Source organism: Propithecus coquereli, unplaced genomic scaffold, assembly GCF_000956105.1.
Source record: "Propithecus coquereli isolate 6110/MARCELLA unplaced genomic scaffold, Pcoq_1.0 Scaffold362, whole genome shotgun sequence".
In the NCBI taxonomy this organism is placed as follows: Eukaryota; Metazoa; Chordata; class Mammalia; order Primates; family Indriidae; genus Propithecus; species Propithecus coquereli.
In genome coordinates, this window is record NW_012149308.1 from 1660551 (window position 1) to 1680880 (window position 20330).

Below are 20330 nucleotides of genomic sequence, written 5' to 3' on the forward strand. Positions count from 1 at the left end.
AACAGCACCCAGAAGTCAGTACTCACAGCTTCTCCATTCACAAGGAAAACCCCAAATGTCCATGTCCCCCAAGAGTGAAATGCCCCGTAGCTGGCTTGTGGACACATCCTTTTCTCCTAAGCTAACCTGAAAAGCAAGCTGGATGTGTTTACTACACAAACATCTGTAATTGCTAAAGATCTCTGTGACACGGTGTAACAGTTACTGCTTGTGCAAACTGCCCATCTAAATTTCTTTCTGCAGCATGAGCACATGAAAACCCAAGACACAGAGAAATTGGAAACATCTGTAAAAATTAATGGCTAAATTAACCAAAGGAGGGGGGATTAAAACAGCTAAATCGGTCCAGTGTAACATTTGACTTTAGAAACTAATACTTGATAGGTTCCTCCTTAGCACACCCACAGCTCCCCTCTATGGGATCCTGGCTGGCACACACATCACTTTAATCCACCAATGCAAACCCATTACAAGTCCTGCTACAAAATGGTATGGATAAGACACAAGTTAAGGGAATTTATTACATCTTTAAAAGCAAAAAAAAAAAAAAGAAATACCTCTTCTCCCATCATGCAGTCAGCCTCCTCTCTTCAGTTTGAAAAGGTCCCAGAACTACCCTGCAATCCTCCCACTTCCTTCCAACAGCCAAAGGCACGGAGCCTGAGGACCCAGCCTAACCCTGAGTCATACTTGGGACCAAATGAGGAATGGGGAGAACAAAGCTCGCATTTGTTTATGGTTCAGGAAGCCAGGGCCGATTCATGGCTTGGGTGGCTTTGCGAGAAGTCCTCCTCCCTCGCCTACGTTGCTGTCGGAATCTAGGCTGCCTCCCGGGGCCCACAGGTGTGACCACTCGGACAAGGAACACACTGAGGGTGTGTTTTTTTGGCAGGATCCAGTGGCCACTTCTGTTTAAAAATGCCAGAGAGAAAATAAAAAGCCCATTATCTTTCAACGGATCATAGAGCGAAGGAGTGAGGGCTATCTAGAATATGGACTGTATATGACATATCAATCGTGAAAATTCCTGTATTTTAAAGAAACAAAATTAGTTGTACTACACAAAAATTACTCATTAAACAAACCACACAAACTGAAAAAGGAAAAACAGCTGTGGCTTTACGGAAACACTTCCCCAAGGAAAAATACAGTAAGATTGCTGCCCTGTCATCAGAAGTATCCTAATAGGTTGGGATGAAGTGTTTAAATAGCAGTCTTGTCTTTTCCCCAAATGGGATATCATTTTAATCACCACTTCAATGAATTTAGAGCCCAGGGGTTGGTTAAGAGTTCAAAACTCTAAAGCCAGAATGTTTGAGATCAAAATCCCCATTGGGTCACTTCCTAGCTGTGTGATTACACACACACACACACACACACACACACACACACACACACATATATTTAACATATATATGTGTTAAAAGTTTATTTTATCTTCTTAGAAGGAGAGAGAGACTGAGAGAGTGAGAGAGGAAAGAGAGGGAGATTAACCCTTGTTCATCTCAGTTTCCTTATGTCTAAAATGGGGATAATGGGACCAACCTACAGGGTTGCCTAAACCATTAAATAATACATGTAAAGTGCTTACAAAAGTAGCTGGCACACAGTAAGCATCTATTAATCACACTTACAAGTTCAGGACAACTTCACAAATCAGGATGCCAAGTCAACAGTATTCTCTTCTTAGCACATTTCTCATAGACTTTGATGACCTGGTTCGGTTAACTATGGTTAATATTTAAATTTTTAAATTACTTTAAAAATCTTTTATTTAATATTAACTGCCTGTACTGTGTCCGACTCTGTAAGGAGCTTTACATAAGATGCTGTCCCAGTCCTCAAGAAATTTACATTGTGCTTGGGTAAATAAGACATAGATCTGTTTATACATCACACACACAGAAAAACAAATGTGGGAGATGTCACTAGGTGGTAATGACAGATGTGACGCAAGTGCTAGAGAATTGGCATTTATAATTCAGAGGACAGATATCACCGTATAAAAACCTAATTAGGATGGGGGAGAATAAACAAATCTTCTGTGCAGAAAAATTCCAAATAATCTATTTCGATACTCCTCCGTCAAGGAGGTGGAACATAATTCCCCATTCCTTAAAAGTGGAGTGCACAGACTGACCTCTTTCCAAAGAGTCGAGTATGGAAAGAGAGAAAAAACAGAGCTTTACACTGGAGAAACCTACCACCATCTCAGCTAAGGTGACCAAAGTTAACATCTCTAGTGACAAGTCACCCAGATAGCATGTACTTGATGTGATGAGAACGGCACTTCACCTCTGTGATCCTGCTCCCCAAAACTCAATCACTTCAGTCTAATCATGAGGAAAACTTCAGACAAATGTGTATTTGAGGACATTTTGCAAAACTTAAAATTGCCAAGGTCATCAAAGACAAGGAAAGTCTGAGAAACTGTTAAACAACCAAGAGGAGCCTAAGAAGATGGGGTGACTAAATGTAATGTGGGATCCTGGAGGGGCTCTTGGAACAGAAAAGAACAGTGGGCCGGGTGCGGTGGCTCACGCCTATAATCCTAGCACTCTTGGAGGCCGAGGCGGGAGGATCACTTGAGCTCAGGAGTTCGAGACCAGCCTGAGCAAGAGTGAGACTGTCTCTACTAAAAAAATAAAAAAAAGAAATTAGCTGGACAACTAAAAATATATAGAAAAAAATTAGCCGGGCATGGTGGCTCGCGCCTGTAGTCCCAGCTACTTGGGAGGCTGAGGCAGGAGGATTGCTTGAGCCCAAGAGTTTGAGGTTGCAGTGAGCTATGATGACGCCACAGCACTCACTCTAGCCTGGGCAACAAAAGCGAGACTCTGTCTCAAAAAGAAAAAAAAAAAAAAAAAAAAAAAAAAAAAAAAAAAAAAAAGAAAAGAACAGTGGGTAAGAACTAAGGAAATGTGAATAAAGTGTGGACTTTAGTTAATAATGACATACTGATATTGGCTCATTAATTATTACAAATGTGTCATATTAATGTCAGATGTTACCAAGAGAGGAAACTAGGTGTGGGGTATGTGGGAACTCTATTATCTTCACAACTTTTCCACAAATCTAAAACGATTCCAAAATAAAAAAGTTGATTAAAAGAACGAATTAGAAAGATAAGCCTGCTGAATGTATATGTATACATAAGTGTGTGTGATTTATAGATATACATTATGTCCATGTGTACATGTATGTAAATGTATTTAACAATGCCCTTCCAACTTAATTTTTTAAAATTATTTCTATATTCTTAGACTATCTATCAACAAAGATAGTAGGATGCTGACTCCTGGCTTTTTCATTCCGAAAATACAAAAAAGAATTTTCTTTGAAAGGAAACTTGGCTCTTCTGTCAGTTCTGCTGCCAACCCAGGCAACGGCGGCCCAGCTTACAGAGTGTGCATGAGGTGGGCCCATCTGCCCCTTCCAAGAGCTACTAGAAGTTCCTGGTGCCTGGCCAATTAGTCATCAACCATGGAGCCCTGGGGCTGGCACGTCTCCCAGCTACTTCCTCTCCCATCTCCAGTCCACATTCCTGGGCACCTCCCCATTTATCTCTCTAAAAGTACAAATCTGATCATGCTGCTACCCAAATGAACTCCTTCACCAACTTGCTAGCCCACCCAGAAGAAGGGCAGCTTGTGAGCGGGCTGGCAGAGTCCCGTGGGAAGAGGCACCGCCTCCCCTCCAGCTGCCCATCCCCTCCACCACCACCACCACCACCACCACCACGGCCCCTGCACTCCAGCCCAACCCACCTCTTCATTCCTTCAACATAACCATGCTCTCTCCTTGGCCACACGCACACTGCCAGTACCATGAATTCCCATCATCTTTTAGCACCTTGCTCAAATACCACTTTCCTTGAAAGGATCTCCAGAACACCCCACCCCTTCGTTCTCAACCTTGAGGGAAGTTAATAGCTTCTTCCTCTCCATCCTCATTGATGCTTTGGACATGCCTCTGTTAGTTTCCTGTTCCCTGCATTTTAATGACTTTTATACATACTCACTTCTCTCTGACGTAGGGACACTCCAAAGCATTAAATGAGAGGCCTGTATATGAAAGCTGATCCAAGGTGTGACGTGGGGCAGGAGGTGTTAACGTCATTGCAGTTAACTATACCAGACCCACCACACCCCACATAAATAACCTGCCAGGTAAAAAAAAAAATCTGGACTTATTTATTATGTAAATACAGCATCTAGACATGCCCTTTCCAAATGGATTGCCCCTCCTTAGTTCATTTATACAGAAATCCCAGAGCTACCACTATCGATCCATAAAAGGCATTCAATAAAGCTGCAGTGAATGAATGAATGAGCCAATTAACAAACAGAAGAATGAATCTGTAGCTAGACCACAAGCAGGCCCCAAACAAAAGGAGTCCTCCTTTATAATTTCAATTGGATTAGGACAAAACACCATCTTTATTCATCCACTCCACAAATATTTACTGAAGGCCAGCTATAGTTTAACTACTATTTTCAAGGAATTGTAAATACAATGGTGACTAACACAGACAAGGTCCCAAATTATGGCACTTACTTTCTAGCAGCTGACATTTAAGACTTGGTGATGTGAAACAGCCAGCTACCACAGAATTCAATTCTACTTCCTGAAGTCTGAAATTTTCCATAATAACAAATTTAAAAAATAATCCTGGAAATTCCACTGTCATTTATAGGCACTCCTTCTGTTCTCATAACAAGAAGGACAATAGTAAACGTTAATCAAGCAATTATTATATGCCAGGTACTTTTCTAACCATTTTACATGATACTTAATCCTCAAAACAACCCTATAGGACAGACCTACTTGTTATTCTTATTTTACAGATGAGGAATCTAAAACACTGAGTGGTCAAGTAACTTGTCTCAGGAAGAGGCAGAGTTGGAAAACACACACACACACACACACACACACATATATATCTATTTTGTTTTTTAGAGATAGGGTCTCACTCTGTCGCCCAGGCTGGAGTGCAGTGGCATGACTATAGCTCACTGTAGTCTCAAACTCCTGGGCTCAAGGGATCCTCCTGCCTCAGCCTCCCAAGTAGCTGGGACTACAGGTGTGCATCACCCTGCCTGGCTAATTTTTCTTATTTTTTGTAGAGATGGGGTCTTGCTACATTGCCCAGGCTGGTCTCGAACTCCTGGCTTCAACAGAATTGGGATCTGAACCTATGCTAACTGGCCTCCATGCTTAATAACCACTATGCTCCTAAAAACACAATTTTAAGGGCTTCTGGGAATGTGACTATTGGTGACAACCTGGCTGCAATTACATATTTGTTAGAAAATACACTAGGCTGAGTGCTTTAGAAAGTGCCTGTCAAACATACATAAAATAGTAAACAGCACCCAACATATCAAAGAGTACGACCTATAATACTGTTTCTGCTTCCCTTTCTCTATCAACCCCTTTCTGTTCCTTACTTTTTCTAAATAAGGAACTATAATAGAGACACTCTGGGGAGAGAGATACCCAAATGTCAAAATCCTGAACACTTTATTCAGCCCTGGCAACCAGTGGGCATTATAATACCATCTGCTCATCAAAAACCATGGATTTTCCAACAACTCAAGAGATGTCACATAATCATTTTTTTAACCAAAATGAGGGACATCCAACACTCCAGGTTTCAGGTAATCACAACAAGGTTTTGACCCAGTTGTGTTTCATTAGTCAAAGAATTTATCATTAGCTCCCGGAGATCCTTAGATCTTAGAGCTTATTTCTAGTCTTCAAAGGATTAGGGAGATAGATCTCTCATTTTTAAGGAACTAAGATCATCCACCACTTTAGATGTTTGCATGCTTTAAATTTACTTAAGTACACAGCTTGATGAATTTTTACTAGAATGGATAAAAAAGGCTACCTGAGACATGTATGAAAATATTAAAATTCCCTTCCTGCAATTTAACTGATTAAAAATCAATTAGTGACTTAAACACAATTTTAATTTGAATTCTGTCACAAGTAAAAGCTACAGTGTTGATATCATAAAGGCATTAATTTGGGCAACTATGATTCTATAAATGAGATTCAAGATAATTAGAGTTTAAAAAAACTGTCACAAACACAGCATCTAGCAGAAAATGTAGAAAAACAAAATTCTTTCAAGAGAGAGATGTCAGAAGTCACTAATGGAAATCAGCTAAGACAGGAAGACCATGGGAAAGGAAGCTTCCTGTAGGATTTCTTTGTAGGGGATCCAGTAAACAACCAAGCTGGCAAACCATGGAGTTTCAAAGTATCTTTCCTAACCATACACAAAAGACTGCTTTTCCCAATAATCAAGGGTGCCAAGACTGGTAGTGCCTAGAGAGCCTGGGAGTGGAATGAGCTGGCACCAAAAAGCCAGTAATATTCTCCACAAAACCATATCAGCTTAGGTCCTGGGACTCACCCAAGTATCTGTAACTTATCAATCCATGAGTAACATCTGAGTAACTCCTTTCCCTAAGTGGTTGGTCAGGACTGATCATCTGCATGACTCATAAAAAGGGAAAGAGTTCAGAAAAAGAGAGTAGGGGCCAGACTGGGGTCACAGGGAAATCACCTGATGAGGAAATTCCTGCTCAGGTCCACAGGTAGGAGATAGAGGTACCAGATGCCTTCATGAGAATAAGGTCTTATCTGGGATGCCTTCTTGCTCATCCCTTCCAACCCAATCTCTAGGCTGATGACTCTCACTCCTGCATCTACTGTTCTCTCCTATTCGCCAGAGGTTTTGTCCATCTGCCTGCTGGATGCCTCCCCTTGATACAGTCTCACAAATACCTCAAAATCCAGCTAGTCTAACCCATGACCTTCCTCCTAAAATATCTTCTTCCTCCAGAAGAAGGAAGTTTTCTAATCAGGAAATAGTACTACCATCCACCCAGCTGCTTAAGCCGTTGCCCAAGGCATCACCTTCAAATCTTCCCTCTATACTATCAAACTTCTCGATTCTACCCACAAAATAGTCCCCCAAACCATTCATTTCTGTCGATGACAATGGTTCAAGCTGTCAGAGAGAACATCCCCTATCTTGATGCTTCCTTCCACGTAAAGGGAATTCAAATGGACACTCTCTGGACACAACTGGACACTCCTGGCACTCTCTTCCCCTTTATTTACTCTCTGCCAAGAGAGTGGAATTACTTATCTGATAGGTGAATTTAGGAAAAATAAACTGGGCATGCTCAGCTCAGCTCTTCTCTTTCCTCCTCTTGGAAGCTGGCCTTCTCTGCTGTTCCTCAAAGGGCAGGTCCTTCTATCTCACATCGGCTGTAGCTAGTCCCATGTCACTGAGACTGGGTGGGTGAATCTGTCTAATCCTGGACAGATGGCAGGCCCTTTTGTCTCTCACACTAATCTAGATCTTCAACTTTGCCTTCATCAGTAATAACCTTGTAATATAATGTATGTACAGAAAGATGAACAAATCATATGTGTACAGCCTGAGGACTTTTCACAAAATGAAACAAGATCTACATAAATAGAGGGATATATCATGTTCATGTTCATGGATTGGAAAGGTATCAATTCTCACCAAAAGTATCTATAGATTCAATGCAATCTCAACCAAAATTCTAGGAGGTTTTTTCCTTTCTTTTTTTTTTTTCCCCCGAAAGGGGAATTGACAAGCCGATTTAAAAATGTAAATGAAAATGCAAGTGGCCAAGAATAGCCTAGGTGATCTTGAAGAGGAACAAAGATTAAGGCAGTGTAGAATGGACTCAAGGACAAATAGACCAACAGAACAGAGAGTCTAGAAATAGACCCACTTATACACAGCCACTTAAGTTATGACAAAGTTTATAGAGCTGTGCAGTCCAGAAAGGATGATCTTTCTGATAAACAGTGCTGGGTCAACTGGATATCCGTACTGAAAAAAATTAGCAAAAATATTTTGATTCTCCATTCAGTGACTCATCTTACTAATTAACTGGTTTAGAACCTAGTGTGGGAGTGGCAGGCTATTTATCAAGGAAGCTAATAGAAGTTTCTGTCACCTCTCTTCTGAATTTTAGTCACCCTATCTTCTGTAATCTACCCCTCACAGGGCAATTGGAATACTTGCTCTAAACCATCTATCTGATTATGTCACTCTCTTGCTTAGAACCCTTTGATAGTTCCCCATTGTTCTCAAGATCAAGTCCAACTCCTTAACAAGTCTCACAAGGCTCTTCATGATCTGGGCCCTGCTTCCTTCCCCACCTCCCGCTGGAGCCTCTACACATTATCTGTGCTATCTCTTTCCCCTTTCAAGGCATTTATGCATGTTGCTCTTCCCACCTTAGTAACTCTACGCTCCTTTGCTTGATAAATGCCTACTGGACCCATAGTTCTCAGCCTAAATAGCACTTCCTGCAGGAAGTGGCCACACACACACACACACACACACACACACACACTCTTTAATCTTCCTAACAACTCACCGCTTCCTTCCACACCCTCGGGCTACTGCAGCACAGCACTGTGTTTTCAGCGATGGTGGCATTTCCCATACTCCATTATTATTGTTTGTTTACTTTTCTGTAGCTCCGTGAGGGCAGTAATCTGGTCTCCCTTACCACTGCATCCCCAGTGCTCAGCATATAGATAGCGCTCAATAAACACTAGTTCAAATGAGTCACATTTACAATTTACAAAGTATTTTCAGCTACATATCATTTTTTTGAAGTCCTATGAGGGAGGACAGGTAAAAAGAATATTGCCATTTTACAGATGGCCCAACTGAGGTCAACTTTGTCAAGGTCAATCAGCTAGGACAATGGTCCCATTCCCCTTTCATCATCTGATATTTAACGTGTTTCATCTTTAGCTACAGAGCATTTTCCATTATTTTGATATAGCACATACTTACATCTGAGCTTAAATGGTCATTTTTGTCTAAGGTTCTTTTTTTCCCTTGAACCTTTTATCAATGAAAATTCCCAACATACACAAAAATAGAGTGTAATGAACCATCACGTATGCACCACCCAGTTTCAACAATTATCAGCTCATGATTAATCTTGTCTCCTCTATGCCCCACCTACTCTTCATATTCTGGACTACAGGAAGCGAATTCCAGACACTGTAGCATCTCATCTGTAACTATTTCAGTTAAATGGTACATTAAATAAATCATTCACAGGCATACCCATTTGATAGTATTAAAAAGATTCATAAACGAGGTCCTTCCTTATAGCTCAATAAGAGAAGCAAGAATATCTACACAAACTATTTATTCACAGTTGGTGGAGGGATGGTATGCAATCTCTCTCCTGGTGTATAATCTAATCATCTACTCTTGGTAGGGTGATACGGATTAAAACATAGGTAAGATAAGTACAAAATTATCTACTGACTCACAAAAGTGGATCACAATACTTCACAAATTGAACGAAAAGTATAATATGATGCTTACAGCTGTTAATAATTGTCAGATTGTCAGATACCCTTTTTTCCACATCCAAGTTATCAAATCAGCCATGTCAAAAGGCCAACTGTCCCAGCCTAAGCGGGAGACTTGCTTGGGCCTCTCCTAACACATGTTGTCACATGAGATCCAATTTGTGCTTCTGTAAAATCAAAAGAGCAAGCTCAATTCTCAAAGGAAATTTCCTTCCTTAAACATAAATCTTGGACACAAAACCATCTCAAAAGTGATGAGAACCAGGTTGTATGCTAATAAAACAATATCACGTTCATCAGCTCTTGTGCCAGGTTACGCAATAACATAATGGATCCATAAATCTATGCAACTATCTGTGGCATCAACAACAGGGGGGTGGGGATAGTTTCAAATCCTCTTAGATACTGTAAAAATTGTCCACAGCCAGTAAAGCAGACTGGGAAGTTTATGTTTTCCCCAGAGGCTTCACAAAGAGAAGTGAGTTAAGGGAGCTTCCAGCACATGGTTTCATTCTGCAAACAAATCACGCACATATACAGGTTGAGTGTCCCTTATCCTAAATGCTTGGGACCAGAAGTGTTTCCAATTTCAGGTTTTTTGGGATTTTAGAGTATTTGCAGAATACATACAGGTTGAGCATCCCTAATCCAAAAAGCTGAAATCTAAAACGTTCCAATGATCATTTACTTTGAGCATTGTGTCAGCACTCAAAATGTTTCTATTTTGGAGCACTTCGGACTTCAGATTAAGGATGCTCAAGGTACATGTATGCGCGTGTACACACACATATATATCTGAGGAAGTTAACATTTCATGTCACCAATACACCAATGCAATAAATCATCTGTTTTACTAAGACGCAGTAAACTATATTTTCAACCATATAACTTTTATATTATCCCACCCAGTCCCCTCATTCGATAAATGTCTGTAATCTCTAAAGTGCAATGTTGATATAGTTTTTAATATTAGTCACTCAACAAATATTTATTGAGCACCTACTATGTGCCATGCACTTTTCTAAGCAACAAAAGAAGTAATGAATGTAATAAAAAATAAATACATTAGAAGATGGTACACGCGATGGAAAGCAAAATATGCAGTGACAGGAAGGGGGATAGGGTGAGGTTTGAGCAAAGACTGCAAGGGAGCAAAAGGAGGCAGCCCTGTGGGCAGGTAGAAGCAGAGTGGCCAAGGCGAGGAAACAACCACAGCGAACGTACTCTAGTGGGAGTGTGCAGGGTGCCTTTGAGGAAGAGCAAGGAGGCCCAAACGAAGTAAAAGACAGGTGAGCACAGGCAGTAACGAGGGTCAGTCCCTCTAGCACCAGTGAGGACTTTCACTTTTGTTCTCAGGGAAGCCTGGGCAGGCAAGGCAGCAAGCAGCCGAGTGTTTTCAGAGGCTCGCCCCTGGCTTTGCTCTTGAGACTAGACTGTAGGAAGCAGAGAGCGCTACTGGGGAGTCATGGGGTTGATGAGACGTGGGTGGGTAGATGCTGGACACAGTTAGGGGGCAGAGCTAATGGGATTTCATGAGAGAAAGAGGAGTCAGGGACAACCCCAGGGTTTTTTGTACTGAGCAAAGCAGGGGCGGGGGCGGGCATGGCAGTGCCTTCAACTGAGATGGGGAAAGCTGTGGGTGGAGCAGTTGGAGGGGGATAATGAGCTCAGGTTTGGACAAACGGATATGAATTTAAGATCTCCGAGCAGAGATATTAAAGCGGGCAGTTGGACATAACAGCTCTGGGCTTCAGGGAAGAAGTGTGTATGCTGAGATATAAACTTGAGAGTACTGTATTTGACATTGACATTGCTGTTAATAATAACCCAATTTATTATTAGCAGATAGAACAAATACTAATAGCAATAATAAAGACACACACACACACACACACACACACACACAATGTCCTCCTACACAGAGAAGAACAAGAATCATAAAACAAATGAAAAGAACAAACTGTTTGCTGACTGAGTCAATGGTCATTTTCACTTCAACCATTTGAATAAAACGAAGAAAAACTACATCAGTTGTTCTTTCCCAGGATGGGGACTTGCTCTTTCGCAAATATTTACAGGAATCTGAATGTGACCATGTGAAACAGAAGTGAGCTCACAAGCTGGGATACTAACTGGACAGTTTTCAGATCTTGAAAAATATCGCATATTGATTGCTAAAAGGAACAATGTTGGCTCACAGGAGCATCAACAAAAAAAAAAAAAAAGAAAGAAAAGTTTAAATGAAACAGTCTTTAATTTCCAGGTATCTGCCCTTTCTGCCTTACTCGTCTTTAAGGGAAGTAAGTGTCAAAAAGGTTTCCTTTTTAGAGTCTGCTTCTAACGCATGATGACACTGGGCAAGGTTGCTGGGGGCGGGGTGGTGGAAGTTCTACAGCTGCAGAAGATGATGTACTCTTTAAAATTTCATCTTACCAAACAATGAAAAACACTTAAAAGCCACCAATAAACCTGCATTAGAGATGCTGCCAATACCCCATCCGCCAGGCCTGCTGGCACAAACGTCAAAGCAAAAACTTCAGCACTAAATCGAATTAACAAACATTCCTTAAGCACAGCACGAGTGTAGCCTATTACAATCTGGAAAATTCCACAGTATTTATCAACTCCTAAGCAAGGCCACGATGCTCAGAAGTACACCACAGTAGACGTCATTAGCAGCCACAAGTGCGAGGGCTCTTGGTGTGTTGCTGTGGCAACCGCGTACTCAGCAGCAACATGCTGTCTGCCTCTCGCCGACCCAGAGCCAGAGGCGAGGGAAGCAGCCAGCTTCCTGATGGTAACAACCCAGGGAGTCACGGCACAGGCCATCTCCATCATTCACATCCGCGGGAGACTTCCTTTCAGCAGTCTGAAATCGTCTCCCCCTGACTCTTAGAGAAAAAAATGCACAATTCATTTTCTCTGTTGCGGAACCACAGTCGACACACCCAATCACAAAGCACTAGTGGTACGTACAAGGAGAGGTGAGACATTGGCGGGTGTCTGAGTCAGGACCAAGTGTTTAGCTGGGTCCAGGCACGAGGGGCTTTTCTGGGAAGGAGATGGAGAAGTGCTGGTCTATCTGAAAAGTCATCCTGACAAGCATTCCCTACAGAGATCAGTAAGACAGCAAGCAGCAAACTAGAGCACGAGCCTTTCGAGGGAAGTCATTCCCACACAGAGGCAGAGCTAAAAAGGGAGAGGACAAATAGCTAGTATATGAGGATGCTGAAACCCCAAAAGAGACATCAGAAGCCTCTGGCTCCAAATGCCACAGTGTATTAATACTTTTGGATATTTTGCTTTACGATGAAATCAAACGAACTGTTGAACATACCTTTTCCACCGGCAGAAAGTCATTTTCTACTTCAATTGACCTTGGTCTTAGTTTGATTGGCTTGTCTTTGAAAATATCTCCAAAGCCCACTCCCTTAACTTTCTTGGGCTGGATTGCTGCAGTTGCCACTGTCCCGTTGGCACCTTCGGACTTGGTGCTGCTCGAGTCACCCCCATCACTCTCGGAGCCCGTGGTTTCCCTTAAACCTGTCAAGAAGGGGGATGGGGAGAGAAAGAGCTCAGAAATCAGCCAAAGCCCTGAAGAAGAACTTCACAGCCAGCCAGGAACCACCTCTCAAAGTGTCACTGGGTACAGGATAACTTGCACCGGGCTTTTGTATTCAGTGTGTTGAGCAGTTTGGCTGGCTCTGAGTTTTGTTTGATCTCCCCACCCCTAGCCTTTAATTTTAAGAAGTGAATCAAAACAAGTTTTCAGAAAAATCTAATTCCAAAGCAGATCTCTTTGTATGTATGAAATTTTACCCCTCTTCAGCCAGAGACTGGTTCTGATCCAAGTTTATTTTGCTGTAGCCTGTGCAATAACAACCCTTTCCACCCACCTCCTTGCATCCCCGCCCAGTCAATACCACATACTGTACCTCCAATCTCTATGACTCATGTCAATTAGCAATTAGCAATGAAAGTAACATTTCCTAAAGGGAAACTGTAAAGCTAAAAGCCATTTAAACAAATTAGCCATTAAAGAAACCACACAAAATTATAACTGCCAAAGAATTAAATCTCTTTGGATGGCTTCACAAGGAATAAATGCATGCAGACAGGTTTCTCTAGGAAAGCATTAAACCGAACTTGACATTAAGACGGTTTCACTAGCAAGATGATCGTGTTTGTTAAAGAGGGAAAGGAAGCTACCCTCCCAGAGGCCAGAATCCTCCAACCCTACTACAGCTCTTCTTCCCTCCTGTAACACCATTGTTTTCTCAAAGCTGAATCCCTTTCCAAAGAAGAACACTGGGGACAGGACACTCTGCTTTCGACCTCTTGTGGCAGGGTGTTGGAAGTCATAAAATACTTATCAGCAAGACAACATGGACACTTACCTCCCCAGATTCTTTTTTCCCCAAGCTCTGCCCACAATCATGCTCCTAAAAGGAAGAGCCTATTTGTGTCTAGTTAATTTCTGGGTATACATTCTTTCTTTTATGGTCAGTACATCAATTATGCCATCGAAGGGCAGGATTCAAAGAATATTTTATGGAATACTAAATTCTGTCATCAAACCTGTCTCTGAAAGCCTCTAGATATATAGGATAGCTCCTGAACATTTACTACATATCTCCTGATCAGACTGATGCCCTTGGAATGAAAGCACACCATCCAATTTTGATCTCTATTAGCCAATCGTACATTATCTTCCTACAGGTAAGGCGGCCTCCTAGTCCATAAGAATGATGCACCAAATAATTGCTCACATAAAATGTCATAAAATGTTGAAGTCATTCAAATAAGGAAGTCTCAGTGCAGGAAGAAACTGTTAAATGAAAACAGACAAGATATATAGAAAGGTCATTATAAATTGCTAACAAGTTTCAAAATCAAATCCTTAAAACAATGGTTTCATTTGTTGTTGCTGCTGTTTTCCATAAAATGGTATTTTTAAGCCATAAGGGTGGGGGAGGAAGAAGATCCCTGGTGCACATTTTAATTAACTAAAGAGCAGCATTTGTGAGCAAGAACAGAGAACAGAACAATGAGGAGCAGCCCACAATAAGGGGGTCGGCTGCAATTCACATGAGTGGATTTGAGTGTGCAAACATGGAGAACCCCCCTGGATGAGTTATCCATTCGTGTGTTTATCTGTTCATTGTTTTTGGAAATATTCCTGCTGGAGATATAATTTTGGAGTCTAAATATTGTGTCATTTCCCCTTTAACATGTTCTCATTTTGCCGTATGGATTTTTTTCTGTGTGATAAATGGCTTGTATCTTCTTTTCTGGTTTGGAAAGACCCATTCGAGGGTGAAGTAAAGAAATGACTAGTGGAAAGAAACCATCACCACCCCCTGTCTCCCTTCTTCCCACCAGAAGGCAGCAGGGCAGATAGATTAGGGGAAGTCTATTTTAGTTCTTCAAAGAGGAATTTGAAAGGTTGGTTCTTTTATCATTCCCCATTAGCTAGAACCATAATATTTTCAACCACTGTCATCCTGATTTCACTGAGCTCCTGGATTTAGGGATTTGCTGCCTTCCAGGCTCATCTTAATAACTTTATACTAATCACTGTGAGAAATACTCCACGTTACACAGGGAGAGGTCGCACATTCAACCACAGAAGCATGACCTGAGAAGGAGAGACATGGCAGATTTTTCTTCTGGAAATTCTGGCAACCCAGTTCTATCCGTTTTAAGTAAGTAAATTAAATATGTGAATATCTGTGTTGGTGAAATAACTCACAATCTGGTTCCTTCCCTTTGAAGGGAAAGAAAGGTGACTTTTTCACTTTCATGTCCATGTGTGGTGCTGCATCTTTTAGTTACTGGTGCCCATCGTACGTGTTATGCCTTGAAATGTCCCCATGTCATGCTCAGAATGCCAGGTGACCCTCTCAGGGAGTGCAACCCAGAGAGTGGACTGCAGACTGGGGCCAGTTCATAAAGGGCTCATCGCGATTTTAGGCAGTGGTGAGATAAACTCAGGAAATGTGCATGTTTGGCAATGCTTTTAGCGTTTTAGCAGTGTACACTGGTGTGATTTCTAGACAAGTGGCTGGTGGGCTCCTCTAGGTTAATAGGGCCCAAACAATCTAAGTGCTGTCAAACTCCCACGATAAGGCACAGGTAGCACTCTGCATGTGTACTGAAGTCATGTGCAGTAGGGCCATGCATCTACCCATGGTAGAATAGCAACAAAAATAAACTTCACCCCAGACACGGGTCTGGTGTTCATGTCTAAACCTCTTTCATCACATCTGTGCATGTATATATGTGTGCATATGTGTATATGCACACTACCGTGGATATTTTTCCTTCAAGGTGAAAAAAAGAACAAAACTTCCTCAATCTGGCTTCTACCAGTCCTGTAACTGTCCATTTTTGTGGAATTTACCCTACTCTTCCAGCACTGATCAGTTGAGATCGGTGAGCCTTTTTTTTTATTTTTAATTTAATACTCACATGTATCATGCTTACTGTGTGGCAAGAACTGCTCGAAGGGCGTTGTGAGATGAATTCCTTCATCTCATTCAGCTCCTTCCCCTCAACTTTTTGCAGCCTTATTTCACAACCCCAAGGCTACACATTGGTCCTGCTAAAAGAAATCTGACGTGTGGTGATTGGCTGAATGAACAAAGCAACACACCTTTTCTGGCATGGACTTCCATGCCAAATTCTTATTTCTTTGAACCACGCAATGGCAAAATGGTTTATTGGTTTCTGATGACCCAGTTAAAAAAAAAAAAAAAAGCAGTAATCATGAAAGGTTGACATCTCTGCGGGAAGCCATCTCACACCACCCTAGAAGCCCAGAGATACTGGTACAAATACGTATGCCATGACAAATGCTACTACTGCTCCCTTCTCGGCACGCATGGTTCATGCACACGTCACATACACGAAAGAGGCATAAAGCAAACAAGAAAGCGCCAGGGGCTGGTGGTGGAAGTGTTCCTGTAGCACGCGCCAAGGAGATGGCACTTATCTTAGGCAAATAAGTCCATGTCCTTGGATGAGGATATTCACACAGACACTTGGCGTAAGCATGAGCAGCTCAGGAAAGGGCAGCTGCATGAAAAAACACAAGTACCCAGATCTTATCTTTACAATTGCCTCCTGCTGTTAAGGTCACTCACTGTAATAGCGTCTGTGGCCCTCCGTCTTTCCCGGTGCAGCTCGGTACAGAATTGTCCCTTCAAAGGTAGTCTTTCCTGACAGTGAATGAGAGAAGAGAAGGGGAGAGAAAAACAAGAGAAGGGGAAGGGAGAGCAAATGATGGCAAAAGAAGGAAGAGGAAGAGTCTTTAACTGGACTTGCCTTAATGAATCCACTGCAAGAGCTTCATCCACAAAATTAAGTAGAGACCATTAGGCAGAATTTAAGAGTGTTACAGAATGAGCCCAAAGTCCCCATGCAACCAGGATGGCAATGAGTACCTGGAATTGGGGTTTGTCTCTGCAAATGACTGGCATGTAGATTATGCCCAGTTAAAACCTGGAAGTTACTTCAACATTATAACTGAAGAATTGAGGAAAACCTCAACCAACCAGAGGGAATCCAATCAATTGGATTCCTTAATTAACTCAACTGTTACAGCACATCTTCTCTTTGGAGAGTCTGACCTAAGCATAATACAGATTTAGGCCCACTATCCTTTATCTTCTACCCTTGGAGCCCTATATAATAAGAACTGATATTCATGTCCCCAAGATTCTAAACAAGACATGGAATTCTCTTTAAGAGATTTGTCATCCTCAGTACCTTTAAGCAAGAAAATGTATTATTATACTAGAGGGAAGGTTTCACCAGTGAGGTTTGAAACCAACAGCAACATAAGGGGTTTTCTGCTTAGTACTGAGGACACCAGAAAACCCTATTTCTTGAAACATCTTAATTGATGTTTTGCTTTATTAGTCATGAAACTGTACTTAAGCATGAGGACAAAGGACTCATCCAGTGTCAAATGTCAATTTTTCTTTCTTTTTTTTTTTTTTGGTGCAAGTAAAGGTTATCAACAGTATAAGACTGAACACATGGGTAAAGCTCAAATATCTCTGGAACCATGAGTAAGTACACAGGATATACACATACTACTGCCCCAGTTTGAGTGCACTCCCACCCACCCTCCCACCCACCAACATACATACATACATGCACACACGCACACACCCTACAGAGAGTACCATCGGCGGGTAGAATGATTTGCTAAAGGCAAACTCAATTAATAAATGCATTACTCTAAATTTTCTAAGAAATAAGTTCTATTATGGCTGTGAATTAAATACTCAAACAGAGGCAAGTCATACACCTTCATAGTAAGTCTGAGAGGTGAAAAAGGTAGGCTACGTTCACAGAGAAGCACAGAGTAGAACTGAGAGGGAGAGAGCAACTTGTCTCACTTTTTAGAAACACTCTATATGAAAATGGGAACCCAATAGGAACCATAGTGTCAGCTTCTGGGACTTGGCACTCCTAATGTATAAAAGGAATTGTGAATGATCAGACCAACAACTTAAATGGGACCAGGTATTTCTCGTTACTATGTCCTATAGCCATGGTGGTACACAGTTGTTTTAAAATCTGCCCCTTTTGACAGATTTGCTCCATCCAATCAAAGCAAAAACTTAGGCATTCAAATTGCTGGCTATGTAAGAATCCAGGGAAACAACAGAGCGTTTCAAATGTTCTTGTTAGATCTGAAGCTCTTGAGGACTTTGATGACAAAATCAGAGCAAGTAAACCGTGCCTCGTTTTCATTTGAGCAAATTTTTTATTCTGTTTAACTCGTCATTAAGTTAACATTACTCCCTAAGGAACATGGCTGTTTTGTGAGCTAAGCCCTCCAAAACTGAACAGTAGCAGCCCTCTCAGTGTCAGAAGAAAAGTAAGAGTAAGGAAAAAAAAAGTCAGTTTTTCAATAATGTTCCTCCAAGTACAACAGAACTTCTCTGTATTCTTCTCCAGGACCAAGTCTGAGAATCACTGAGGTAGACCATGGCCCTGATGTTTCTGAATGGCCAAGCCTTGCTACAAAATTTCCGTGTCCCCTGGAGTAAGGCGATCTGAGAAGCAATCTGGGCTGAGGCTGAGTGAGGACACGGCCATCCTATCTGAAGAGCAAAAGTGATGGGCAATTGGAAAGGTCATGAATATGAGTGATGTTTATCTTACTGGAGGAAATACTGTACTGTCACTATTAAATATTAGTACTTGAGGGCAGAAAACACTATAAAAGGGAAGAATTTTAAAATTTAAACACAAAATCATATGCTTATGCTAGCATCTAATTTTGCCTGAAACTGTTTAATCAATTTGCTAATTGTTCTTCATTGCTAATAGAACATCATACCCAAAACAAATATCATCTAATATTAAAAAGAAAAAAATCTAGTGATACCACAGAATGGGATCTGTCAGCCTGGCTTTTGTTTTTATAGGTGAGGGGCACTGAGTGAGCCATTTCTTACAGGTAATGAAACACATTATTTCTGTATCATGGGAGTGGTTTGCTATACGTTTTAAAAAGCCATCTTCATCTTTGTCTTAGCCTGACCAGTCATTAAAGTATCAGAACCCAAACTTATCAAATAAGGAATTAGGGAAATAAAAAATTCCATTGAGGGGGAGAGGTGGGAAAAAAAAAGAAATTCTATGCAAACTGAAAACTCGTGGTTATTAAAGGTTATAGAAAGAAAAAACAAACTTTCTCCCTCTGAAGATTATGGAAAATAACTGAAAATGTTTCTGTAGCTATAGGACTTAAAAAACCAGGAATATTTAGTTTTACAACAATCAAATGAAAGTAAACAACATAAAAGATGTAAAAATTAGAAAACACATTTATATCTTAAATGTAGGCAATATTGTTTAAAACTGAAATTGGACAACAGTCATATCTGAACTTTTTGTCATTACACGATTTAGTCAACAGCAGCATACGCGAAATTGTAACTGAAAAGGCAGTTTATTAATCATGACCTGGGACAATAAGAAGAAATAAGCCAAACTGTACTGAGGTTGAAGTTTGTCAGATGTTCTGTGAAAAGGTGAACTATTCCCATAATGGAGGTGACACCAGAGTGAGTGTAGAAGGCCTGCATGTCATTTTGGTCTCATCACTCAGAAGCCAGAGACTTAATTTCACTGGGCTTCAGTGTTCTTGTTTGACACCAGGCTAAACAATCTCTAAATTCCTTTCCCCTTCTAACATCATAAGATTCTGCCTGCACTATTAGTGCAACTACTTCCATGTTTTGCTTTGTATAAACCTAATTTACTAAACACTTTTTTTGACTATTGATCTGTTACATGGGAGCCTTTTTTTTTTTAAATTCCTGGTTGACACCACTTTGCAAGACTTAAGGAGCGACTAGATTTGGGAGATAATCACCAATGGCTGCTAACATTCAAAAAGAAGGATGGCCAGAGATTATGAGCCTCCAACTGGTCTATCCATTCCACCACCTAGGAAGCGGGTTTGCAAAAACCTGAATCTAATCAAATCCCTAGATCTGATTATCAATTTTTAGGAATACAGATTAAATGATACAGCGGAGATGAAATCAGCAAAAGCTAGAGACTGTGAGAAACTCATGGACAAAGGAGTTCAATTTCTTCAGCAAAAAAAAAAACACAAGAAAAAAGGAGATATGAAGGAGAAATCTACAGATTCAAAGAGATTTGAGACATAACAACTAATCACTATGTATGTACCTTATTTGGATCCAGAGTTAAACTAACAAATTGTATCCAAAAAGAAGACTTTAGGGGAAAGCGAACACCAACCATATGTTTAATTATTTTAAGAAATTTCCGTAACTTTGTGTGTGTGTGTGATAATGGTATTTTAAAGACACTCTTTTATTTATACATACTGAAATGTTTATGGATGAAATTATATAATATTTGGGATTTGCTTC

At 40.9% G+C, this 20330-nt stretch overlaps 1 protein-coding gene across 3 annotated transcripts in view; it reads right to left on the minus strand.

Moving 5' to 3' along the window:
• SH3KBP1 (SH3-domain kinase binding protein 1) overlaps window positions 1-20330 on the minus strand; it is a 330680-nt gene that overhangs the window by 130655 nt on the left and 179695 nt on the right. For 2 of the 3 annotated variants that reach the window (XM_012651703.1, XM_012651704.1), the window contains one exon: window positions 12740-12945. In XM_012651703.1, the coding sequence (XP_012507157.1) occupies window positions 12740-12945 (206 nt within the window). Of the gene's footprint in view, window positions 1-557; window positions 705-12739; window positions 12946-20330 lie in introns of those variants that run through there. The other variant, XM_012651705.1, reaches the window with a different exon arrangement.